The sequence below is a fragment of the Bos javanicus genome, unplaced genomic scaffold (genome assembly GCF_032452875.1).
Source record: "Bos javanicus breed banteng unplaced genomic scaffold, ARS-OSU_banteng_1.0 tig00004293_1, whole genome shotgun sequence".
NCBI classification, from domain to species: Eukaryota; Metazoa; Chordata; class Mammalia; order Artiodactyla; family Bovidae; genus Bos; species Bos javanicus.
Window position 1 is genome coordinate 16,158 of NW_026894464.1, and position 26,518 is coordinate 42,675.

Here is a 26,518-nt window from a genome sequence, read left to right on the forward strand (position 1 = left end):
TCTGGCCCCCAAGACTCTCCTCCTCTATGACCTTGGGGAAAGGACTTCCTGTTAGGACCCCATCTTGTTTGTGTGGCTGTGACGAAGTGGTCTGGGGCTTGCACTCTCCTACCTCAGCAGCCTTCTTTGATATTCTACAAGCTTCCAGCTCCAGACCCACAGATTCTCTTCCAGGGCAACCTGTGAGGACGGTGGTGACAGATCTCTGCCTTCAGGCCACCCTATGGGTGAGTGGTCTGCATGAGACCTTCTCTTCAGATCCCCTCAAAGCAGAAAGGGTTCTGGGTTCCCTCCCCCACCCCAAACCACAGGACCTCACAACCACTTGACTGTCCTTGAAAGGGGGGAGAGAGCCCAGACTGACTATTTTCCGGTCTCTTGAGGAGATGGGCCAAGCGGGCTCTGACACACCCATCTCGATTCCATGTGGTAAACCTCCCCTCCGATGAAAATGGCCGTTGCTGACTTGAATTTTTCCCTGGCTAAGGAAAAGGCATGAGTCATGTTATCTTCTCAGGTCTAGGGTTTGGGGAGTGGTGAGGGTCACCTAGGTGGAGGGTAGGATTATATAAACTAATATTCTTTGGATTTATACTAGAGGTGGGGGAGGGGCATAAAACCCACCATTACTAATGGATATTACATTAACTAGTCAGGGTAAATTGTATTAGTCCGTAGAAGATTGTTGAGGCTTTATTGCCTGGCATGTGAACTATCTGGAATGTTTGATGAGTATTTATGTGCATTGTTCTACGTTAATTAAATAAATTTGTTTAAGTTGTATATTAAAATCCTCTCCCCTCTAGCTGAGATTTTGTTCTCCATTTTATGTGTCACTCAGTGATATGTGTTAAAATTTCCCACTGTGACTGTGGATTTGTCCATTGTTTATTTCTGTCAGTTTTTGCTTTGTATGCTGGCTTTAAGAGGCATACAAATTTAGAATTTGTATTACTATCTTCTTATTGCATTGAACCTGTTATCATAAAGAAATTTCCCTTTAAAGTGTACCTTTTACTGATATGGTTATTACCAGTTTTCTGAGGTTAATGTGGAAAAGGTGTACATTTTGCCATTTTTTATATTCTAATTTTCCTGATGATTAAATTTTGCATGTGTCTCTTTTCAGGAGTATTTGACGAGAGGTTTCTTGACCAGTCTGATAAAATGTCTATTTGGAGTATTTAGCCTGAATCTTTTAATATAAATAGATCTAATTTGGTTTATGTATATCATATTACTGTATATTTATTTTTACCTCATATACATTCCTTTCCCTTGCCTTTCCTTTGATATAGTTGATGTTTTATAACTATTAAATCGTTACTTCACATGGCTATCTAGTTAAACTTTCTTTTGCTGTTCTTGTAGTGTTCACTCTTCAGATTACAGTGGACATGTTTGCATTTTCACAGTCTAATGTTAGTTAATTAGTTCTTTAAAACTGCTCAGAGGATTATGGGACGTGAGACACTTTGATTCTCTAAACTGTCTCCAAATTTATTGTCACACATTATCGTTGTCTCTATATTTAAATCCCCAGAGGAAATGTCAATTGTGTTCTATAGCCAATACTCATTTAAATTTGCCTATATATTCCCAATGCCGTTAGTCTTTCTTTATAGCGTCTATGTGCCTCTGCTGCTACTGCTAAGTCACTTCAGTCGGTCCGACTCTGTGCAACCCCATAGACGGCAGCCCACCAGGCTCCCCGTCCTGGGATTCTCCAGGCAAGAACACTGGAAGTGGGTTGCCATTTCCTTCTCCAATGCATGAAAGTAAAAAGTGAAAGTGAAGTAGCTCAGTCGTATCCGACTCTTAGCGACCCCATGGACTGCAGCCTACCAGGCTCCTCCGTCCATGGGGTTTTCCAGGCAAGAGTACTGGAGTGGGGTGCCATTGCCTTCTCTGCTATGTGCCTCTACTAAGGATGATATTTCTTCTGCCCCAAAGAGTCTATAATATTTTAGATTGAAACATTTAGTCACAAATTTCCAAGTTTTTGCTACATGATGATGAAATGAATGTATATTCTTGTAAGAATGTTTCTCCTCCATTATACTTTTTTCTTAATAATATTCTTATACTGAGTTGATGTCTTGTTACTTTTGGAAACTTCTCAACCCTATTCTCTTCAAATACCTCTTCTCTACTATTCCCTCTCCTCTCTGGGACTCACATTAGCCATGTGTTAGATATACTCTTTGCATCACCTGTAATTCTCCATACTTCTCTTTTGGTATTCTCCATATTATGTCTCTCCAGACTACATTCTGGATCTTTACATCAGACTTATCTTTTATTTCTCTAATTCTTCCTTCAGGGAGATAGGTCACTTTGACCCTGGAACCATCACACCATGGTAGATTTAAGAGTATGTTTTTTGTCCTCCTAGAGCAGAACAGAAAAGTGAGACTTGGGGATGAAAAGCCACTTGTCACAGGCCACCTAGCCTGAACCAAGTACAGCAGGGTCTAACATCACAGACTACACTCTAGATCCAGACCCTTTCCCCAGTGCCTGTTTTCTTCTTAGCTGTGACTGATCCCTATCTCTCATTTCCTGAACAATGGAGCCACAGTGAGGTCTCTTAGTCTTTACTTTTAGCATTGTGATACATTTCCGTTCAGATTATAAAGTCAATGATATTTCTTCAGTAGCCATGATATTTACTGAGGACTTCTTCTGGTACTGTGACCATCGACCTGTCGTTGATGATTTTAGAGCGCACTGATAAAGTGAACCTTTTACAAAGAAGAGCACAAAGCTGGGGTATTTACCAAAGGCAACACAGATATTGGTCTGAACAGGTCACTTCCCAGCAGCACCATCTGCTTCCCATCAGAAGCACGTGATGCTCATATGGACAACCAAGCAAGACAGTAAGAGACCAGTCAGCATGACTGACATGTACCAACCAAAACCTTGTAGCTAAACATGTCATTCTTCTCTCCAACCTGGCAGAGTGAAAAATGATGGGATGAGGTTAATGTTTGAGCATTCTTCACTGTAGCTCTAATATCATTTGGAAAAATGTAAAGAAGACTTTCCAAGCCTATATGGACCACTTTGTTCTCTCCACTTCCCCACAGTGCTCCATATGCCATTCCACCCCATCATCAGAGAAGTAGTTTTCAGAAACAAGACCAAATGCATGTTAACATGGAGACAAAGCAAAAGCCTCCAGAGAGAAGAATGGAGAGAAACAGACAGGATAAGACCTTTGGGAGCTGGTTCAAGATCATAGTGAGTGTCCTGGCTAAATGGACCTAATGTGTAGAAGATGACAGACAGTCATGTTGGACTTATGTAGAGATGCTGGGAACTTTTCTGGGGAAGTGGAGTTCATAATCCATCTTATTACTACGAGGAATCTTCTTAGATCATCTAAGGATGAGTTCAGAGAAGCAACAGAAAGGAAACAGACTGGCTGCAAGGAGGAACATGGGAGAGCTTATCTAAAAGCAAAGGAGGAAAAAATAAAATAAAATAAAAGCAAAGGAGGAAACTACTGCCAGGGAGATGGAGGACTTCACACCAGATTACGTGTTTGGCTCTAGCTGGGTGTAGGAGGAGGTTGAGTCTCTGGGGTCTATGTCAGAGGGGCCGGTGAGGTGTACCTCATGTGGAACTTTATTAAAGGAAGTACCTGTGAAACATACTAACTTGATGTTTTCAGGAAAAGTATTTGAATGAAAAAAAAGGGGGTACCTAGAAAATCCATGTCTGGTGCCAAAGTCAGTGATAACAGATATTGTCCTATTTTCAAAAATGATTTAAAGCCTGATAAAATGTCCTAAAGCAAGACACAATTGTGTCTTACCTTAACCTTGGATTCTATTATATCAATTTTGTTTCCCATTTGTTCTTTGGCTCCTACATTGCCTTTGGTATAAAATATGATGAGAAGTGGCTGCTTAATTGCATTCTGAAGCAATTCAGTGTGCCCTTCATTCTAGTCAAAGTAAGAGAGGGCATGGAGGCGATGAAAGGAAAAGGGGTAGGTGGCAAGCACAGAGAATTCAGTCTGGTCTCATGTTCTGTTTCTCCTGTCACTCTGAGAAAATGCAAGCCCAGTTCTTTGTAGAGAATGTCAACATTGCCTGTGCATTGAAGAATGTCAACAGCAAGATTTTCAGTGAGGATAATGAAAGAGTGTGTGTCAGGGGCTGACTAAGGATAAGAGGGCAGGGGAGGGGCATGGTCTTGCTTGATCCCATGCACAGATTTCCTGGAGCTTACCCAGCCCCTCTTGTGTTCTCTACAGATATCTATCTTTGTTGAACCCTGTGACACACCCCAGTCTGTGCAGAAGGCACTGAAGTCTGAAAAGGTGGGACAGGTAATGCAGACTTAGCACAAGCTGTGCACTCATACCCAGACAGTCCTCTTCCCCAACCCACCCTCAGACTCAGAGCCACTGAACCCCATCCCTAACTCTGCAGCTTACTATGAACAAACCATAGGATGCCTGCCAGCAAGCTCTTGGTATCCAGAGACTCTGCTTTGGCCCTGGTATGGCTACAGCAGTAATTGTAGGGGAGGTGAGGGTAGAGGGTCTGTCTGGGTAGAGCACTCAGAGATGATATCATGGGGTATCACAGTTGGTGCTGTAAGTACACCAGCGTGGACCCTCTCAGCTTGTCTCCCTCATCCTGGCTTCCTGGAGACTTGATAACCTGTCATATTGGAATGACACAGAACTGTAGAAATGGCATGGCTGCTTCCCTTCACATCCATTCAGCAATCATGCCCAACTTGAGGACCTAGGCCCAGTGTTGGGGCTGATGGTGTGGGTGGTCAGATAGATCGGGTAGAAAAAGCAGATTTGTCTCAGTTATCCCCTTTGGGATCCTCACTCTCTTTTCTCATCATAGCTTTTGTCCTTGGACCTGAGCAACAAGAAGCCCTACCTGGTGCATGGCCTGTCCACCCTATAGAGAATGCTTCCACCAAAAACTTGAACCTCTCCAACACTGAGGCGAGGTGGGGCACCCAGATCCTCCTTTGAAAGAAATGTGGGAGGCCTCATGGGGTGGTGACAGATGAGCGGAAGTGGATTTGTAGGGAAAGGAAGGGTGTGGATGCAGAGCCATCTGGTCCATGTGGGTATTCCCATAATTCCAGGTGAAGGCTTCAGGGGAGATGGACAACAGTCAGCAGCTGGAACCAGAAGGGATGTGTGCAGACAGAAATACTGTGTGCACCGCTTTCCGTGATAACCAGTATGAGGTCTTCCTCTGCCTTGTCTCTACACCCCTATGTCTCACCTGTCCCCTCCTCCGTCCACTCCATATTCATCCCCTTCCATCTCCCTCCCTACCTCCTGAGCCCCACCTCAGTCACCTCCCTGCCACAGCATCCTGGGCCTGAGGGCATCCCTGAGGTGTGTCCTGACTTTTTGAAAGAGTGCTGGACCCCCAGTGAGGCAGCAAAGCACCAGGCTCTCTCCCCATATCCTCTTCTCTCCACAGCCTTCCCTGGGTCCTGAAGGAAGGAAGGGAGGGAGGGAGGGAGGGGAAGAAGGCCTGCAGACTGGATTTGAAGTGCTGGCCCTTGTGGAACCAAAGAAGGGAGTCGGAACAGTCTGGCTGGGAGTTACCCATGGAAGGAGATGAAAGAGAGGGTGGTAGGAAGGAATGGAATAAACAGTCTCTCTCTGAGTCAGTCCATGGATTTGTGACATGGGTGAGATGACCTAAGAGCCCTGGAATGGTAGGATACTGGGCTCTGTGGGGGGGCACACAGGGCTGTGATGATGTAAGTGACTTGCTCCAATGAGGAAGGTCATGTCCACAGTTTCACGGACTTTTCTCTTTTGTCTTAATTTTGACAGCACCATCCTGGAATTGTTCCCCAGGTTAAAAAGCTTGGTAAGTGCATTCCTTGATCACAGACTCCTCTAAAGAGCACTGACAGTGCCCATAAACTACTCTGAAATCTATTAGGACCCATTCAAGTTCCATTTTTGAACTTGACCCTTAAATGTCCTGGGGGAGGGGGGCGTACCATTCTCTGTGGGAACCTGAAAAGGCTCTGGATCTTCTTTAGCCATGTGTGCCACAGGCTTCAGGTAAACCATGGAGGTGACTGAAAATGTAGTCCTACCACTGGCATTTCCAGGGACACTTTCTTCCCTGACCTCTGATCCCCAACCCATCCTGGGCCCATCCTTTTCCCTGACCATCCAGCACCACATCCTGGACTGCACTGCTGACTTCCTCTTCCCTCCCCTAGGATGGCCAGGAGACACTCTCAGGTTCTAAATGTGCTGTGGAAGCCCCCAAGTGCTTATCAATGTGCAAGGTGAGTACAGAGGATCCAGCAGGGTTCTAGGTGGTACAAGAGTGTGTGTCAGCCCTTGTCCTGAGGACTGTTTTAATTCCAGGGAAGTTTCTTTGGCTCTGATCAGGTGAACAGTCAAATCCTGCAATTCCTGCAGCAGTAAGTACCCCTGGGAATCTGAACAAGGGGAGGGCCAGGACAGGGGAGGCCACCCAAGCTCAGGTCTGCTCATGGGAGTTTTCAAGTCTTCTTTGAGCTTCAGACCACAGAGAGAGACTCGCCTCACTTCTTCCCTCAGCTATTACTTGATCCATGACTATGGAGATCCCTAGGAACTGCTGGGCTTTTATCATGAGGAGGCCTGCTTCTTCCTGACCATTCCATTCCACTCCAAGGACTCAGGCTTGTGAGTATCACAGCGTAGACTCCTCCCCCAGGCCATGTGGTTCCCCAGCAGATGCAGGGCAGCTCCTGCTGACACCTATGCTGGCCAGACCACCACCCACTATTCCTCTGTGTCTCCTAGAAGCAGCATGCGTGCGTACTTCTTGGACAACAGGAATATGAAGATGCTCAAGGACCCCAGTGAGTGTGTGGTGGGAAGAATGGGCCGGAAAGGGTGGTAAGGGGGCCAATCACAGGCTCCATCGTGTGGCTGCCCTGACTTTCCCTTCTTCCCCTCCCCCACAGACCCGCGTGTCCAGATGATGAAACACACAAAACATGACATTGTGCGTGCCCTCTGTGCATTACCCAAAACTCAGCATGACTTCAGCTCCTTTGAGGTGGACACACCTGCTCCTCGCTTGGTGGTGAGGGGCAGAAAGGCGCAGGTGGGAAAGAGGATGAGGGGTGACTGAGTACCTGGTCTCTTCCTTATCAGGAAACGATGTTCTGCTTCTCTGTCAGTGGGGTGTTCAAGGAAGGTGAGTGTGTGTAGCCCGCTCCCCCCAGATGCCACACTGCTCTCTCGCCTGGTCAGGCTCCCTCCCACCAGAACTCTTCCTTCCAGATTCCCTCCCCTCCCCAGCCCTCAGTCTTCCCACAGACAACCCAGGTCTGAACTGCGTCCATGTCTGCCCTGCCCACCCTGGGCACTAGGGACACAGGCTGTGGAGTTTGGTGGCTCCCATACCAGATCCTTACACTGAGAACCTGGGCTACTACTTAACCTCACAGTTTCCTCATAATATCCATCTCTTCAGCACCTGAGAAAAATGCATCCCATGAACTTGTGAAGTGGTTGTCATGGGGACATGTCACTGGGAGCAGACATCTCCTACAGTTGCCCTCCCCATTCCTGACATGCAACTCCCCATGTGAACAGCTATCCCCTCAGCATGAGTGTCAAGTCAGACCCTGACTGGGGAATGACGTGGGAGCCTGTAAACACGTGGGGTTCTTAGGGGGTACTCTTGCTTATTGTTTGTTGTTTGTTGTTGAAGTGGAAGGAATTTCTCAGGGCTGTGTCTGTGCCTTCACCCGGACCTTCACCACTACTCCCACCAGCTCTTCCAGGTGAGAGCCATGTTGTGGGTGGGATGGCCCATCCAGCCTGGGCTCAGGGCCCTGGGCATGTGGATGCAGATCTTAGGCTGACTCAGTATTGTGGAAAGCCAGCAGGGAGATCCAAGGACCAGTCTAGCCTCGTGGTTAGGAAGAGCATGGGCTCTGGAATCAGCACATGGGTTCTCTCCTTGACCCAGTGCTCACGCTCTGTGTGACCTTGGTCAAGTCACATGATCTGTCTGTGACTCTGTCTTCTTCTGAAAAAGGGGGATCAGACTGTACACTCCTGTACTGTAATGTACTGAGTTACTGTTCAGGCTAAATGTGAAGTTGTCCCTGGGTTGGGGAACAGACTGTCCATTGAGTGAAGCTGGTAGACAATCTCTCTGAAGGTGAGCTCTGTGCGAGGCACAGCGGAACCAGTTAAGGAGCCTGGGGACAGACACAGGAGGGTATGGAAGGGATCTAGTTGCTGAGTGTTAGTGTGGAGCAGTCAGGATTGGGGTGCAGGTGGTCCATCCATAAATTGTCCACATGTGCATTTTTCCTCCAGTCTTTGTATAGTGAATGAAGAGCTGTCTGTAAGGGAAGCCAGTCCCAGTGAAGCTCAGCGTCTGCATTCTCCATCCCAGTGCCTACACTGTCGACCACGTTCATGTTCCGCCTCTCCCCTGAGTAGCAGGAAATGGTGTGGGCTTTCTCCTCCCAGTGTGGAATCACCTCCAATAGTCTCAGAAGTGACTGCTGCGTTTGCATGGAGTTGGGAGGGAGCTGGGAGGAGTGGACGAGTAAGTAATGGGAACTTGAATGTAAATTGTTTTCCTTGTTTATTTCAGTTATTTCTACCCTGAACATTTCATTCTTAGTACATAGTAAGCTACTAGTTGTTTTGAGCAGGCTTGTATCACTTTTGTGAGTTTGGTGAATCCTGCGCCTGTCTGTACAGACAGTTGGGTTTTCAGGCACTTTTATCTTGATACACTGGGGCTGAGGTTCATTCCACTCTATGTCACGGTAGATGTCCAGTGGGGTGCAGGGAAAATCATTGTTCCACAACATACCACCCAAAGATACCCCTTTAATGTTTTCATCTTCATTATGTCTTCCTTGAAGTTTGCTTATGTAGGTATAGGCATATTTGTGCATATATATATATATATATATATATATATATATATTTGTGTATTTATCTACAGAAAATGAGATCTCATCGTGAGAGAGAGAAAAGGAAACCAGAGACAGAAACGAAGAGAAAGAGAGGCATGTGGCTGGATGGGGAAGTGAAGTCCAAGGATTGATTACTTAATCTTCAATGCCTTGAAACTTGAGTAAGATTAAAAGTTAATGTGAAGGAGCCATCCCATCTCATTTTTTACCCTAAAATTTTCCCATGTACTCATTTTCTTTCTTAACCTCTTATTTCTACTGCAGAGTAAAGAGATATTTCAAATGGGATAGTGTAAATTTTAAGCCCAATATATATTGAGTTATTAGTGAATGAAAGAAATACCATTGTATTTCAGTAAAATGGTAGTACTTTTAGTGTTTTGTCCCACATGGAGGCAGCAGATATTGGAAATTCTGGTGTGACATGGCTGGATGTTGCATGATCTGATACCCTCTGCAGTGTTGAATGGGAGACAGGTCCAACATTTTCCTATCAATGAATTAACATAAGGAGCAGTTCAGGAGCAGCAGTTAGGCAACACCACAGCTTACTGCCCTGTTGCCATCTCTCACTGAAATCACCAGGTGAGTCAAAGGCAAGCCTGTCTTCCCAGCATGGGGACTGGATCAGAGTCTGCTCACAGATATGATGTTGGGTACCTCTTAGGAGCTTCTGAGTCTCCCAAGAGATTAGAGTTCCTTCTCTCTTTAGAACTTTGGACTCCAGCCGTATCAGAGAGACTTTGCTTCCTTTCTAATGATATCTACTTTCTCATTAGGAGAACCATGAGAAATGACAGCGCCTGCCTTAGCCCCAGGCTTTCTCACTCACTCCTCAGGACAGCTCTGTGTTAGAGATGAGTCCCATTTCACAGATGACAGAGCTGCTCCTCTTATAGCTTCTGTCGCCTGTCCAGATAAGCAGGAACTTTGGGTGAGGTTCTGTCCCTTGCCCTCTCTGGAGGACAATGGAGCAGCCTCCCTTTTAGACTATGGGCTAGAGAAATGGTCACTTTGCTCTCCTGTGATATAACAGGCTCAAGGGGTACTCCCTCAAAAGCCCCTATTGATGAATATAATACTGCACAGACATGTGCACATGCATTCATTACCTAAGAAAAGAATTCATTATGTTCAGTTTCATGAGGAGATGAATTAGAATTAAAATGAATTGCCAGCATATCTACGTGTGTGTGTGTGTGTGTGTGTGTGTGTGTGTGTGTGTGTATCATCGGGCTGTGTGTAGGAAATGTATAATATCATTACTTATAAAAGCACAGTATGTCAGGTAAATATGTGGAGATGACATACCTCTGAGAGAAAGACATTTCCTTCTTTACCTCGGAGTCTCCTTTCCCTAGTGTGCAGGGCAACTTTTGAGGACTGGGGAAAAGAGAGTATCATTTGCATGTGGAAGCCCTTTAAGAATCCAGTCTGGAAGGTTCCACAGGGGCACTTTTTCTGATACCCAGAAGCAAAGAGCTGAGAGATGGCAATGGAAGGGCAGCTATGGTGGCCTTCAGTGGAGAGGAGCTGATCAGGGCAGAGTGCTTCAGCTAGGCACCTCCCTGGTAGCCCCCACGTCACCACTGTCTGCAGCTGAGAACCAGGAACGCTATTGGGTAAGAATCTTCCCTGGGTCGTTAGAGGATGGGCACAGGGCCAAGCACCCAGGGAGAGCCCAATGCTTGCCTGCATCCCTCACCTCCACACCCTTCACTTCCTATGTACTCCACTCTCAGTTGGGTTCATCCCTAACTTCTTGCTGATTACCACCTCCACCATTCATATTTTGGCTGAGTAGTAAGAAAAATAATAGTACACATAAAACTGAAAAAAAAACCCATAAAAATGATAAAAGATACCAAGCACACATATTAGATAAATGACTAACTTATCAAGGTAAATCATTCAGCACATAATGGTTCACAGCATCAAATCCTGGTCTTCTGACTGAAAAGGCTCTGCCCATCACCTCTGTTTCTGTAGTGAGTGTACTTATGCGTTAGGACTGAGGCCAACACAGGTAAGGGACTCAGCACAGGTCCTGTGGTCAGCTGATGACTCTGGAACTGGAGATTTGCTTGATGACTTCTGTCTAGCTGACCTGTGCCTATTCTCTGCTCTCCTGTACTAATCCTTCCTTGGGGGTTCAATAAGAAGTTACTTCTGGTCAAACTAGAGTTTGAAAAAAGACACCAGAAAGTGTGAGGAAATAGGAATTGATGAGATGGAACCAACGTTTACTTGATGCTACATTTCCAGATACTTTTTCAAATCTCCTATTTAAGAGGACATAGGCAGAAATGTTCTGAGGTGGTGCTAGTGGTAAAGAACCTGCTTCCCAATGCAGATAGACATAAGAGAGCAGGTTCGATCCCTGGGTCAGGAAGATCCCCTGGAGAAAGAAATGGCAACCCACCCAGTATTCTTGCCTGGAGAATCCCATGGACAAAGGAGCCTGGTGGGCTGCAGTCCATAGCATCGCATAGAGATAGACACAGCTGAAGCGACTTAGCATGCACACACAAGATGCAAGGTGGGCCAGGAGTAATACATCTCAAAGTCCCGTTGTATATGAGCCGTTCTCTGAGGTTTTCTCCTTTTCTTCTAACAAGTCTATAAGTAGGCGCCCGCAGTCCTGTTTTACAGATGGTCAGCCTCAGGCTGACAGAGAATGTAAAATTTCCAGGGTCAGATGCTTACCCTTTGCCCTCTGCACAGGCCAAACCAGCAGCTGCATTTTAGATGATGGATTTCCAGGGCTTAAAGACTGATCGTGGAAAATTCACCTGATGTAGAATCTAGGTTGTGTCATGCTCCCCACTGGACATGAAGATGATAATGGGGACGAAGTCCTACTCCCTGGGCCAGGAGGAATGGGTGTGGGGGCCACAGTGATTACCTGATTCCTGAGGTGCTGAACTGAACCCAGGAGGCAGCACAAGCTGTTACTCTTTGGAAAGAGGACCTGGATTGTAGGACAGTAACATGTTCAACTACTATATGAAACCTGTTTTACATTTTATCTCATTTAGCCCTACTCTTTTCAAGGCCAATATGCACTCACAAACAGTGAGAAAGAGAGTTTTTTGCGTGTGATTTTTTTTTATTTTTTTACTTTACAGAATTGTATTGGTTTTGCCATACATCAACATGCATCTGCCACGGGTATACACGTGCTCCCCATCCTGAACCCCACCTCCCACGTCCCTCCCCATACCATTCCTCTGGGTCATCCTGGTACACCAGCCCCAAGGTTCCTGTATCCTGCATTGAACCTGGACTGGCGATTCGTTTCTTATATGATATTATACATGGTTTAATGCCATTCTCCCAAATCATCCCCCAAATCATCCCCCCCTCTCTCCCACAGAGTCCAAAAGACTAAGCTTATTATACAGAGTGAAGTAAGCCAGAAAGAAAAACACCAATACAGTATACTAACGCATATATATGGAATTTAGAAAGATGGTAACAAAAACCCTGTATGCGAGACAGCAAAAGAGACACAGATGTGTGTGAATTTTTTAAATTGAGATACAGCTGATGTAGGGCATTATTTTCAGGTGTACAGTAAAGCAATTTGGATATATATATGTATTTCAGCTTATTATCCATATATTATTATAAATTAATCAGTATAATGTCTGCACCTTACTGTAATTCCTTATTGGATATCCTTTTTGTGATAAAAGCTTGTATCTGTTAACCCCAAATTCCTGTTAATTAATTTCTGTCCCTCCCCACTCCCTATCCCCTTTGGTAATCATAAGCTCAGTTTGTCTGTCTGTGAGTCTGTTTCTGTATTGAATATAGATTCATTTGTATGATTTTTAAGATTCAACATATAAATGATATCATATCATAGTTACTTTCTCTTTCTGACTGACTTAACTAACTATAATATTCACTAGGTCTGTCTATGTTGCTGCAAATGGTAATATTTCATCCTTTTATGGCTGAGTGATGGTCCACTGTTTGGGTGACTGTGTGTGTGTGTGTGTGTGTGTGTGTATCATATCACATCTTCTTAAGCTAGTCATCTGTTGATGGGTACTTGTGTTGTTTGAGTGTCTTGATTACTGTAAATGGTGCTGCTATGAATGACAGTTTTCTCTTCTTCTGGCTATGTTCCCAGAAGTGGAAATGCTGGATCCTATGGTAGCTATATTTGTAGCTTCCTCAAGTACTTCCATACCAATCTCCATAGTGGCTGCACCAATTTAATTCCCACCCGCAGTGTATCAAGGTCCCTTTTCTCCACACCCTCTCCAGGACTTATTATTTGTAGACTTTCTGATGATAGCCAGTCTGACCCATGTGAGGCATAACCTCATTGTGGTTCTGATTTGCATTTCCCTAATATTTACTTATGTTGAGCCTCTTTTCCAGTTCCTCTTGGAGATCTGCATCTCTTTGGAAAAATATTTAGATCTTCTCCCCATTTTTTCATTTTGTTGTTTACCTTTTGTTTTAGAGTTGTGCATTTTGGATATTAAATCCTTGACAGCCACAACATTTCAAATATTTTTCTCTCATCCCATAAGTTGTCATTTCATTTTGCTGATGGCTTCCTTTGCTGTGCAAACCCTTTTAAGTTTAGTTAGGTTCCATTTGTTTATCTTTGTTTTAATTTATTTTGCCGTGGGAGACTGATCTAAGAAGATATTGCTATGATTGTTTTGTCAGAGTGTTTGTTGCTTCTGTTCTCAGAATTCTAAGAGTTTATATTTAGGTCTTTAAACCATTTTGAGTTTATTTTGTATATGGTGCGAGGGGGTGTTCTAATTTCACTGATTTACATGTAGCTGTCCAGTTTTCCCAGCACCACTTGTTGGAGAGACTGTCTTTTCTCCATTGTACATTCTTGCCTCCCTTGTTGAAGATTAATTGACCATAGGTGCATGGGTTTGGGCTTGCCGGGTGGCACTAGAGGTGAAGAATCCTCCTGCAATGCAGGAGACGTGGGTTCCATCCCCGGGTCAGGAAGATGCCCTGGCAGAGGGCATGGCAACCCACTCCAGTATTCTTGCCTGGAGAATCCATGGGCAGAGGAGCCTGGTGGGCTACAGTCCATGGGGTTGCAAAGAGTCAGACACGACTGAAGTGACTTTGCACGCAGGCACACACTCGTGGGATTATGTCTGGACTCTCTACTCTGCCATTGATACATATGTCTGCTTTTGTTCCAGTATCAAGTTGCTTTGATGACTGTAGTTTCCTAGTATATCCTGAAGTCTGGGAGGGTTATGCCTCAAGCTTTGTTCCTTAACTCAGGATTGCTTTGGTAATTCTGGGTCTTTTTGTAGTTCCATATAAATTTTTGAAATATTTGTTCTAGTTCTGTGAAAATGTAATAGGTTTTTTTTTTTGATAAGGATTGCATTAAATATGTTGATATCTTTGGGAGGTGTAGACATGTTTAAGTGTTCTGATCTAAGATCATGGGATATCTTTTGAATTCTTTGAATTTTCTTCCAATTATTTGATCAAGGTTTTAGTGTTTTTATGTCTTGGTTACGTTTATTCTTAGGTATTTTTGATGGCATTTTAAATAGGATTGTTGTTTTTTTTTGTGTTTTTTTTTTTGCAATCTCTTTCTGATATTTCTTTATTAGTGTGATGGAATGCAATAGATTCCTATAGATTAATCTTCTATTCTGCTACCTTGCTCAGTTCATTTCAGGGAACAGAATGTAAAAGTTAAGTAACATGACCTAGGAAACAGCATTATTAACTACTACTTCAGGATTCATAAACGGGAGTTACAAAAATGATTCAGCATTTCCCATTTTATACTTTAACTGACATTCGACATCCCAGGAAGCATCATTATTCAGTTGTTCTTTTCAAAACAATGTGAAGAACATGCAAAACACTAAAACTCATTACAAACTATTGGATACCCTCTGCATAACAACATTAAAAGCTGTGTAAACACCTGGAGATATTATATTCACATATAGATTTCTTAAGCTATAGAGTAGGTCAATGATATCAAGAGCGCACAAAAACACTTGAAAAGAAAAAAAAAACTATGTAAATAAGTAAGAATTAAATCATATTAAGTGAACAGGATTGTCATGATGTACCAAAAATATGATGCTATTTTTTGCAAAGAATATATATCAGCATGGGTGTATGAGTGTGATTAAATATGTTAGTGCATTACATGCAGAGAAAAATCTGGAAAGTAGGCACCAAGAAGTTAAGAGAAACTCATGTCTCTATTTTTTCCATATGTGTTAAACAAAGAGAAGTATTAATTGGTGACTTATCAACATATTAAGAGAAAGTTTTGTAAAACGGGTTTATCAACAGCTGAGTCACAAAAGAATGGTGTAGAAATACATTCATTGACTTAGGTATTAAACAGATCTCTGTAATGATTATTTGGTGAATATGCATTGTCAAAGATAGAGGATGTTTTAATTTTATAACGTTACATTTCTAGGGTGTTTTCAATATGTAATTTACTGAATAAAATGTTGAAAATACAAAAAATTGCACCCTGATAAAGATACAACATTCATATATTCATTGTTTCAGAAGGCGTTGAAAACAATGTATTTGACAGTTTTCTATATGTGTGTGTATTTATATGTGTTTTTTGTCTCAAATTGTTTATATCAATTATCCATACACTAATTCGTGCAGCTTTCTACTCAATTCACTAGGAGGCTGGATTTCCAGTCCCGGGCTTGACGATCCCAGCATGGGCATAAACACAGAAGGACTGCTGCCAGTGTGAAGTCTAGAAATCTTGGCCTGTGGAGGGGAATCCGTTCAACTCCACACCAATACCACGGCTCTTTTCCATCCCCCATCCTTTGCCAGCCACCAGTTCAGACATTCACACCTGCAGTTCTGACTCTGTTCACCAGGTGGCAGCACTCTCCATTTTCTACATATTTTTCTTTCTCTCCCTCAAGGAAAAGACATTATTTTTTTTTAAGTAAAAAGTTTCCTAAAAGACAGAAGTAGGTACAATGGGCTTTAAGTTTCTTTGAAAATTCAGACGTGTGTAAAAAGACTAACAGGATATGCGTGTAGTTTCTATCCTGCTTCTCACTGAGGTATTATGTATACCGTGTGTGTACTATGTGGAGGGACTGTCAGTCCAATTCCTTATCTGCACCTCAGCCTCTCTGTCTTCATCCGCAGACCTGCATAACGGTAAATGCCAATTGGAAACATGATGGACGTTAGTGGCCATCCCTTGGGGATGGGAATACAACCCTCATCCCTTTGACTTCAGACTTCATTCTAAGCAAGATTAGTCCAAGCTTGACCCTGAGTCCTGGAAACTGTCATGGAAACAAGAAATGATGTAGGTGAGTGGGAGAGCTTGTAACATGGGACAATGTGGCACCTTCTAACTCAAACCTCTGTCCTTTTGCATAGGACTAATAGGCTATTTATTACCTTTTCTGACTGGGCATTGCTCAAAGAGTCAAGGATGAGGTGGTCAGTGTTGGTTTCAGTTTTGCTTCTTCTCACCAGATCCAGCTGCAGGTTTCCCTTTCTTTTGTTCTGTCAAAATGGTACACTTTGGAATTGGTTTGGAATTTATTACCCCTGAGGAGATAAGAGGGTGGTTCTATCCATTTAGTCATCTGACATGTCCATTTGAGATGCCATGGAATTCCTGCTTTATAAAGATGTTCTCTGCCAGTCAGGGGGAGCCTGGCATGTATCCACAAGAGATGGAGAAGAATAGAGACTGAGCTATCAAGACAAACACAGGACAGAAACTCTGGTCCAAATGCCCAATTCTATTGACTCAAAGAAATGGTTTTCCCAGATTTCTCCCATGATGGTCACTTGTTTTCTGGGTTCCTCTTATACCTGACACTCTAATATGATCCTTTGTTCTCTTTCTCCTGTCCACAAATGTACACCCCCAGTCGTTTCCTCTAGAAGCTAGTAGTTGAGAAAAGTTTTCCAAAGATGACTTCAAATCCAGAAACAGGAAGGGAAAACCATGGTAACACTCGATTCCATTAAAAATTGCATGGCAAAAAATCACAAAAGCAAAGTAAAATGAAAAATTACACATTGGGGAAAATATACAACTTATCTAACCAACGAAGTTTATGTCCTTGTACAGAAAGCTTATGAAAATAAAAGGCAAATTAGAACATTCTGAAGGAGATAGTGTACTACATACAAAGAAATATTTCCAGAAAATATGTTCCTTAAACATGTTAAAAACTATTTAACCTAACTCTTGACTAAGAGATGCAAAGAGAAAAAAAAAAAAAAAAAAAGATGCCTCTTCTCATCATTTACATAGTCTGTGAAGTCATATGGAGACATATACGTTGCTGGTTGTAATGTGACATGGTACAACTCCTAACCAGGGAATTTGTTATGATTTTATAAAATTACCAGGAGACTTACCATTGGAATCAGCAACCTCTTCTACGAAATTACCCTAAAGTAACAATGTAAAAAGAAAAAAAGATTTAAGTACAAAATCATTCCTGCCAGAATAATGCATACAGCAGAAGATAAGAAACAAGACATATACAACATATATATTCAACCAGCCCCCTGTTGGGGGAGGGGCTGGTTGAATAAACTGTGGTCCATCTACATCCAAAAGGACTATGCAGCTATAAAAACCAATAAGAGTAAAAAAACCCAATAAGACTCTCTTTCTCTATTGCTATGGAGTCATTGTTCAGTGATACTAAACAACAGGTGCAGAAAAGTGTGTAGAGCTGCTGCTGTCCCATAGGATAGCCACTAGCCTCAAGTAACTACTTACAGTAAGTTAAATTAAAATTACATGGCATTAAGAATCAATCACAGTTGCCACGTTTTAGTAGCTAAATGTTCAATTCCTGAATAAAATGTTAGTTAATGACTGCCATGTTGAACAGCACAGATACAGAATATTTTCCTCGCTCCACAGAAATTTCTATTGGATAGCACTGGTATAAAGTATGACAACTTTTACATCTGAAAGGAGAAACAAATGTATGTTATCTGTTCTTATATTCTCTAAACTGGGCAGTAAATACAATCGATGATAAAAATGTGTACCTATAAGGGGACAGAAGAGCAACCCAGGATGCATGACAATGATGTAGATTTTCTGACTATGAGATCTAGGTTTATTAGCTCTATTCGCTGAAAGGGGCAAGAAACATTGACCAATCTAGTAGCAATCAGCAACTGTAGTCCCTGCACTGAATTTTCTAAACACATTTCCCACTGAAAGGCACCAGGCTTCCTGGAGAAATGCCTGATTTCTGGTCTAGGTAAGGATTGTACAAGGTGGGTCTGGACTGAACTCTCGTAACAGAAATTATATCAAAAAGAAAAATAACCTGAGGGGCTCCCACTGACCAAAGATAGAACAATTGGACCATCAAAAACATTCATGCTTATAATGGGGACTGCAGCCATGAAATGAAAAGACGCTTGCTCCTTGGAAGAAAAGCTATGACCCACCTAGACAGCATATTAAAAAGCAGAGACATTACTTTGCCAAGAAAGGTCTGTCTAGTCAAAGCTATGGTTTATCCAGTAGTCATGTATGGATGTGAGAGCTGGACTATAAAGAAAGCTGAGTGCTGAAGAACTGATGCTTTTGAACTGTGGTTTGGAGAACACTCTTGAGAGTCCCTTGGACTGCAAGGAGATCCAACTAGTCCATCCTAAAGGAAATCAGTCCTGAATATTCACTGGAAGGACTGATGCTGAGGCGGAAGCTCCAATACTTTTGGCCACCTGATGGGAAGAACCGACTCATTGGAGAATCCCCTGGTGCTGGGAAAGATTGAAGGCGGGAGGAGAAGGGGATGACAGAGGATGAGATGGTTGGATGGCATCACCAACGTAATGGACATGAGTTTGAGTAGGCTCCAGGAGTTGGTGATAGACAGGGAAGCCTGGCGTGCTGCAGTCCACGGGGTGGCAAAGAGTCGGACACGACTGAGTGACTGAACTGAACTGACGTAGGGAATCCTCAGGCTCCCAACACGGGAGTCATCTGCTGGTCCCACTCTCAGCTTCCCTCCACAAGCCTGGCCACCTGCAGCCTGTGAGAGGTGGGCCAGGCCCAACTGCAGGGAATGGGTCTTGAAGGGCAGCCTGGGGGGCCTTGCAGAAACTTGGGGTGCAGAGGAAGTTCTGGGGTCTGTCCTTTGCACTCAGACATTGAAGGTCCATTTCAGTGCACCCCTCCCCAATATCTAGAAGCTTAAATGAGGCCAAAGATCGAGGGTGTGAAGGTTTAAAATATCCCAGCTGGCTCCAGATGGGGTGGACCACAAAATTGAAGCCAGCAAGCGGGCCTAGGGGGCTCATTGCCTAGTAGGGGAGCCGTGGGGGTCTTCAAAGCCTTCAGCAGGCCACGATTGGCTGCCCCAGCCCAGGAGGCTTTGCCAAGGAAAGCTGTCACCAGCCCCCCAGTTTGAGCCTCACCTTAACACACCCCAGTAACCCCCTGAACACCCGATGCCACAATTTGTTCACACGTCCCCTCGGGCCCCCAGACCACAGGATGACCACATGCTGCATGTGGGTACATTCAGCCCAGCACACTTGCCAGGAGGATCAAGCACGTAGGAGGTGCCCCAAGGAAAGGGGACACCAGGGGTCAAAGATGAGGTATACCTGCTCACACAGATAGGTAATAGTTGTGGACCCAGGAATCATTTATGACTCTGCCGTATGATCATCCCAATTGAGCAGCCTCAGGGAAATCACATGGCTAAGAGAAGGGAATCTGTCTCTAAACAAATGTTACATTCAACAGTTAGGAAGGGTCTCCACTTCCCAGCATTTTAACTAAGGTCTTGAGTTGACAGTAGTTTCTCAACATGCATCACTCTGTCCTTTCCAAATAAACTCTCTTGAAATGAAGGCAAGCTCGTGGGTTTAACCACTCAGTTAGCAAAGCAGTGAACACCACAGAGACAGGAAAGGTTGAGAGCCTTCATGAACATCCAGAGGGGCAAATGTTCAAAGGGCAGGTTTCAGGGAAAATTTAGTCCCAGGATCATTCAAAGTCCCCATAAACAGTCAACAGAGGTAAATGAAAGCACCTTTGAAGTACCTTCCTTGTTGTTGTTCAGTAATTGCTCATGTCCAGCTCTTTGCAACCCTATGGACTGCAGCACACCAGGCTTCCGGTGCCCTCCGCTATCTCCCGGAGTTTGCTCAAACTCATGTCTACTGAGTCCATGATACTATCCAACCATCTCATCTTCTGCCATCCCCTTCTCCTCCCGCTTCAATCTTTCCCAGCATCAGGGTCTTTTCCATTGAGTTGGCTCTTCACATCAGGTGGCAAAAATACTGGAGCTTCAGCTTCAGAATCAGTCCTTCCAGTGAGTATTCAGGGTTGGTTTCCTTTAGGATTGACTGGCTCCATCTCCTGCTGTCCAAGGGACTCTCGTGAGTCTTCTATAGCACCACAATTCAAAAGCATCAATTCTTTGGTGTTCAGCCTTCTTCGTGGTCCAACTGTCACATCACTGCATGACTACTGGAAAAATCATAGTATTATACGGACCTTTGTCGGCAAACTGATGTCTCTGCTTTTTAAGATGCTGTCTAGGTTTGTCATAGCTTTACTTTCAAGGAGTGAATGTCTTTTAACTTCATGACTGCAGTCACCATCAGCACCAATTTTGGAGCCCAAGACTATAAAATCTAACACTGTTTTCATTTTCCCCCATATATTTGCAATAAAGTGATGGGACCAGATGCCATTATCTTCATTTTTTTGAATGTTGAGTTTTAAGCCATTTTTTTCACTCTCCTCTTTCACCTTCATCAAGAGGCTCTTTAGTTTTTCTTTGATTTCTGCCATTAGAATGGTATCATCTGCATATCTGAGGTTATTGATATTTCTCCCTGCAATCTAATTCCAGTCTGTGATCCATCCAGCCCAGCATTTCACATGATGTACTCTGCAGATAAGTTCAATAAACAGGGTGATAAAAGATAGACTTGATGTACTCCTTTCGCACTTTGGAACCACTCCTTTGTTCCATGTCTGGTTCTAACTGTTTCTTCTTGACCTGCATACAGGTTTCCCCAGAGGCAAATAAGGTACTCTGGTATTCCTGTCTCTTTATGAATTTTCCACAGTTTGTTGTGATCCATACAGTCAAAGGCTTTAGCGTTACTTATGAAGCAGAAGTAGATGCTTTTCTCAAATTCCCATCTTCTTTCTATGATCCAACAGATGTTGGCAATTTGATCTCTGGTTCCTTTGCCAATCCAGCTTGTGCATCTGGACATTCTTGGTCCTCACACTGTTGACGCCTAGCTTGAAGGATTTTGAGCATTACCTTGCTGGCATGTGAAATGAGTGCAATTGTACCGTAGTTTGAATATTCTTTGGCATTGGCTTTCTTTGGGATTGGAATGAAAACTGACCCTTTCCAGTCCTGTGGCTGTTGTTGAATTTTCCAAATTTGATGGCATATTGAGGGCAGGACTTTAACAGCATCATCGTTTAGGATATGAAACAGCTCAGCTGAAAGTCCATCACCCCCACTTGCTTTGTCTCTAGTAATGCTTCCTAAGGTCCACTTGACTTCACATTTCAAGATGTCTGGCTGTAGGTGAGGGACGACATTATCACAGTTATCCAGTCATTAAGATCGTTTTTGTACAGCAGACACCTACTTTGGGGCACCTAAAATAATCCCAGGAAAGGAAAATATACACATGCCCAACACTAGTAATACAAAATTGGGTCACCTTCAAAATTGAGGCCTCCATAAAGTGACCAAAAGTCTTTGTGTTAGTCTGGATACAGGAAAACACACTCCTTTCAGTCACTGTCTTCTTCGACCAGATTGTGGCTATCAGATTTTTGCTCTGCAGAAATGGAAAATGCAAAAAAAAATATGTAAATGATAGTGAAGGTGAATATTAAATTTGGAGTTACCTTGGTGTTGGAGAAGACTCTTGAGAGTCCCTTGGACTGCAAGGATTTCCAACCAGTCCATTGTAAAGGAGATCAGTCCTGGGTGTCCATTGGAGGGACTGATGTTGAAGCTGAAACTCCAATACTTTGGCCACCTGATGTGAAGAGCTGACTCATTTGAAAAGACCCTGATGCTGGGAAAGCTTGAGGGCAGGAGGACAAGGGGACGACAGAGGATGAGATGGTTGGATGGCATCACCGACTCAATGGACATGAGTTTGGGTAGACTCCAGGAGTTGGTGGTGGACAGGGAGGCCTGCCGTGCTGTGGTTCACGGGGTCACAAAGAGTCGAACACGACTGAGCAGCTGAACTGAACTGAACTGTCACGGCAGTGCTGTGTTGTGATACACCTCACTGAGCTGATGAAAGGACTTGAGACAACAAAGGGGGAGAAAAGCCTGAGTGATGTCAGCGACGATGCAGAGATGGAACAAACCAGAGAGCTAGCAGGTGGACAGAATGTTCTGGCCAGGAATGTGACTCCAGGAGGCAGGTAGGACCTCACTGGCAGATGGAGTCCCTGGGGTCTGGGGTCAGAGAGAAATTAAAGAGGGTGTATATTTTCCAGATGGCATGGGGCATCTCTTACTCATGAATTCTTCCCCTTTAGGTCTGCTTCCTACTTTCAAGGAGGTTCAGGGAACTGAGTATCAGCACAGTTTCCCTACTCTCAGTGGACCTGGTCCCTCTCTGCTCCGTGGACCAGTGACAGACATGTGGGGCACTTTACTCCTTACCATCGTTGTGACTTTTCAGTGTATGAAGGGGCTGTGTAGTGTCCATGGAAGCAAATATGGTCCTTCCCCAATCAGTCCTACACCCAGATAGCCTCAGTGCCCAGGAGTGTCCCATCAGTTACCTCTCAGCCTTATGTGCTCACCTGGGAGCCCCCACTCTTCACTCCAGTCAGAGTGGACTCCCCATCTCTTCCCTTCCATCCACCCCTCCTTTAGTCTTGCCCACTGTCCCAGGCCTAGTTCCTCTTTCAGGAATCTCTGATGACTCCAGTGAACATCAAGATTGTTCAGGATTGTTGTCTATTCAGGATCTTTTGTTCCCTACCGATTTTAGAATTATTGGATTTGGTTCTATGAAAAATGTCATTGTCATTTTGATAGAGGTTGATTTGAATCTGTAGATTGCTTTGGTGTTATGGTCATTTTAGCAACATTAAGATTTTCAATCCATAAGATGCACTATCTTTCCATTTATTTGTGCCTCTTTCATTTTCTTTCACCAGTGTCTTACTGTTTGCACTATAGAGGTGTTTCACCTCGTTTGTTAAATCTGTTTCTAGGTATTTTATTCTTCTTTATGCAATTGTAATGATATTGAGCACTTTTTCATATACATGTTGACCATTTATATATAATCTCTGGGAAAATATCTCTTTAGGTCATTTGCCAAATTTTACTCAGACTTTTCTATATTGAGTTGTGTGATTTCCTTACATATTTTGAAAATTAATTGCATGTTATATACACAGTGTACAAAGATTCTCTCCAATTCCACAGGTTACCTGTTTATTTTGTTGACTGTTTCTTTTGTTGTGCAAGATGTTTTGTTTTGTGGTCCCACTTTTTGGTTTTTGCTTTTGTTACTTGTGCATTTGTAATATATCGAAAAATCACTGCCACGACCAATGCCAAGGAGCTTTTTCTTCTATTCATAAAACCTGGGAGTTTTATGGTTTCAGGAAATAGCAAGAGAACTAGAAATAGAAAAGGACCTGAATACCTGAATGCATTTTTGCAATCTCATGATAAAATTTTAACCCCGAGGAGCTGTTTCTTATGGGAGTGAAGAAAGTGGTTTCTTGAAAGGAATCTACCCTTGGTGGAGATGCTATGAAGATTTTTGAAATGACAATGAAGGATTTAGAATATTCCATGATTTAGAATATTAGATAAAACAGTGGCACGTTTTGAGAGGATAGACTCCAGTTTTGAAAGAAATTCTTCAGTGGGTAAAAGGCTAACAAACAACACTGCATGCTAGTTGTTTCTGAAAAAGAAGAGTCAATTGATACAGCAAACGTTAGTGTTGTTTCATTTAAAGAAGTTACCATGGCCACCCCAACCTTCAACAGCCACCACCCTAATCAGTCAGCAGCCATCAAAACACATGCCTGACCCTCCACCAGCCAAACGATTATGGCTCTCTAAACTTTCAGATATTTGTTAGCAAGTTTCAGCAATCAAGTATTTTTAATTAAGATATGCACTTAGTTTTTTAGACAACGCTATTGTACACTGAATAGCCTACAGTACAGTATAGACATAATTTTTATAAGACATGGAGAACCAAAAAATTTATGTTATTCACTTTGTTGCCATATGGGCTTTCTTGCAATGGTGTGCAACCAATTCACAATATTTCCAGCATATACTTGTATCTATAATTGAGGCAAGGTTGAGTGAATTGGTAGAAAGAATAAAGTTTAGGTTCAGAAGACGTGGGTCCCAGTCTGGAACCAGCCAATGAGTAGGAGCATGCCGTGCGGCAGTGTAGGCCATTAAAGTAGGTCCCGAACCTCAGGTTCCCCATCCAGGGAGTGACCACTCTCTCCTTCATACCATCCTTGTCAGGATTTATTGAAACTACAAGACAGTAAAGGTCACCCAGAGCGTTGAGTCTCAGTCAGGTCTGGCTGAGGCTCAGTTTTGTCACCTATAAGGAATGAATCACAATGTGGAGTTTGTAGTTATGTCAAAAGGATTAAATGTTATATGTAGATTAAAGATAAGCCAGTGTCATTTTATGTACATAATTAGTGAGAATATAAAAATGGTGATATCTCATCAGAGGTTAATGGAACATTTTTCTTCCTTCTTTAGTTTTTTTTTTTATTACTTTCAAAGCTCACTTAAATATTTTGAAATATATTTAAGAGTATTCCACAAAACAAATTATTCAAAAATTTTAAGACTTGCAATTCTACCTCAGGAAGATTCACTTGGTTTTTACCATGCAAAACCAATCCACTAAAACTGACAGACTGTCCATACATTGCTACCATGGGCTCTTTTACAGAAGGAGAAACAATCCCCAGCTGCCACAGGTTCTCAGAAATACAGAGTCTGATTTTTGTCTGAGGAACGATGCTGCAGTTCCTTTGCTGAAGTGTCCCCAGCATCCCCCTTCAAAGTGGAACAGTGAATTTTCGGTGACTCTTCAGACAAGATATTTGAAAAGTTCAGCATCTGAAGTCCACTATGTGATGCTACAGCCTCTGAAAACTGGTGCGCTCACGGCCTTCGGTCCCCATTCACATGCAAAGTGTGTCTGGAGATGACAAATGTGGTGGAGTCATTATATGCCTGAAGTGAAGTGAAGTGAAGTCGCTCAGTCACGTCCGACTCTTTGCGACCCCATGGACTGTAGCCCACCAGGCTCCTTGGTCCGTGGGATTTTCCAGGCATGAATACTGGAGTGTGTTGCCATTTCCTTCTCCAGGGGATCTTCCCAACCCAGGGATTGAACCCAGGTCTCCCGCTTTGTAGGCAGACGCTTTACCATCTGAGCTACCAGGGAAGCCCCCCATTATATGCCTAGTGGTAATCAAACCAGTAGGGTGTGTCTGGGACTTCTCACATGAGGTGATCTTTAAGCTGAGATCTGAGCTTAAGGAGGCTTTAGCCAGCAAAAGGGGTAAGGGTGGAGATGAGCCAAATATAACAGGAAGGACATACCCTGTAATCTGGTTCATCCCTTTGGAAAATCCAGAGTGGAAATCCCTTACCCATCAGTCTATCACTCGGGGAAAAACTTTGTGAACCTTAACAGGACAGCTGTAGAGAGATGTACATGAACCCCTTCTGCCTTCCTTGCTCCCACCTCAGGCATATACTAACCAGTTGTTCTCTAAGAGTCATATTATTACTATGATTTCTACGTGGAACACCACAGAGAAGAAAATTGTTAGGCAAAGCAATCTGAGCATGAATTTATTTTATATATTCTCCCACTACTCGCAATGCAAAGCAACTTTTACAACATTTTTCATTCCTTTTCCCAAATAGCACTTCTCACTGGATAAAATTCAAAAACTGGAGATCTGTGCCACCTGGTGAACATATCTGGAATAAAAGCCTTGGAAGGAGGAAAGGAGCAAGATGCCCATCACTAGGAAATATCTGGTAGGATTTTATGGTAAATGAATCAGTAAGGGTGAGTCAGAGCCCATGTACATTAAATCTACTGGCAAGAACTTTTCTTCAGCCTCTCCCTCCCTGTTGTGACAGGAAACTGATATACATGTGATTAAAAGAGTAAAGAGAAAGTGTAGTGTGAAAAAAATTATCGACTCATATATAAACACAGTTAAGCCACATAAATTGTTTTTTGAAATGAAATTCACAACTAGTTCTATACTATAATGTTATAAAAATTGTCATTAATTACTTTTCTGACTTCAAATTAATATCTTTCTTTTCAAAACTAATGAAATGCAGGGATGTGTATACAATAGATAAAGTATATTTTTGTGTTTTATTAATCTTTTTCCATAACACGAAATGTATTCTTGATAATTTACTTTGTTCCCCAGATATATTTCTCTGTGTACAGTATTAAATAAGTAAATTTACATGAG

General features: G+C 43.0%; 1 protein-coding gene across 11 annotated transcripts; it reads left to right on the plus strand.

Annotated features, from left to right (window-relative positions):
• Nucleotides 1-26,518, plus strand: LOC133244064 (nuclear RNA export factor 2-like). Of its 11 annotated transcripts, none has more exons than XR_009735287.1 (12): nt 1-227; nt 3,093-3,246; nt 4,268-4,342; nt 4,878-4,986; nt 5,128-5,873; nt 6,238-6,306; nt 6,389-6,444; nt 6,548-6,691; nt 6,812-6,870; nt 6,976-7,803; nt 8,348-8,582; nt 8,991-12,078. XR_009735287.1 is itself a non-coding variant. In XM_061410740.1 (11 exons), exons 6-11 carry the CDS (start codon nt 6,819-6,821, stop codon nt 25,995-25,997), a joined length of 549 nt encoding a protein of 182 aa, XP_061266724.1. In that variant the 5' UTR covers nt 10-227; nt 3,093-3,246; nt 4,268-4,342; nt 4,878-4,986; nt 5,128-6,691; nt 6,812-6,818; the 3' UTR covers nt 25,998-26,518. The 11 variants fall into 11 exon arrangements, 2 of the variants coding, with proteins under 2 accessions (XP_061266724.1, XP_061266723.1); XR_009735291.1 differs by having other exon boundaries at nt 6,610-6,691; XR_009735286.1 differs by having other exon boundaries at nt 2-227; nt 6,584-6,691.

Excerpts from the sequence above, each read along its gene's own strand:
- LOC133244064 (XM_061410739.1), top strand. The coding sequence starts at position 6,819 with ATGCGTGCGTACTTCTTGGACAACAGGAATATGAAGATGCTCAAGGAC. Across the intron at positions 6,871-6,975 it reads GAAGATGCTCAAGGACCCCA|ACCCGCGTGTCCAGATGATG; the intron begins GTGAGTGTGTGG and ends CCTCCCCCACAG. Across the intron at positions 8,583-8,990 it reads GAGCTGGGAGGAGTGGACGA|AAAATGAGATCTCATCGTGA; the intron begins GTAAGTAATGGG and ends ATTTATCTACAG.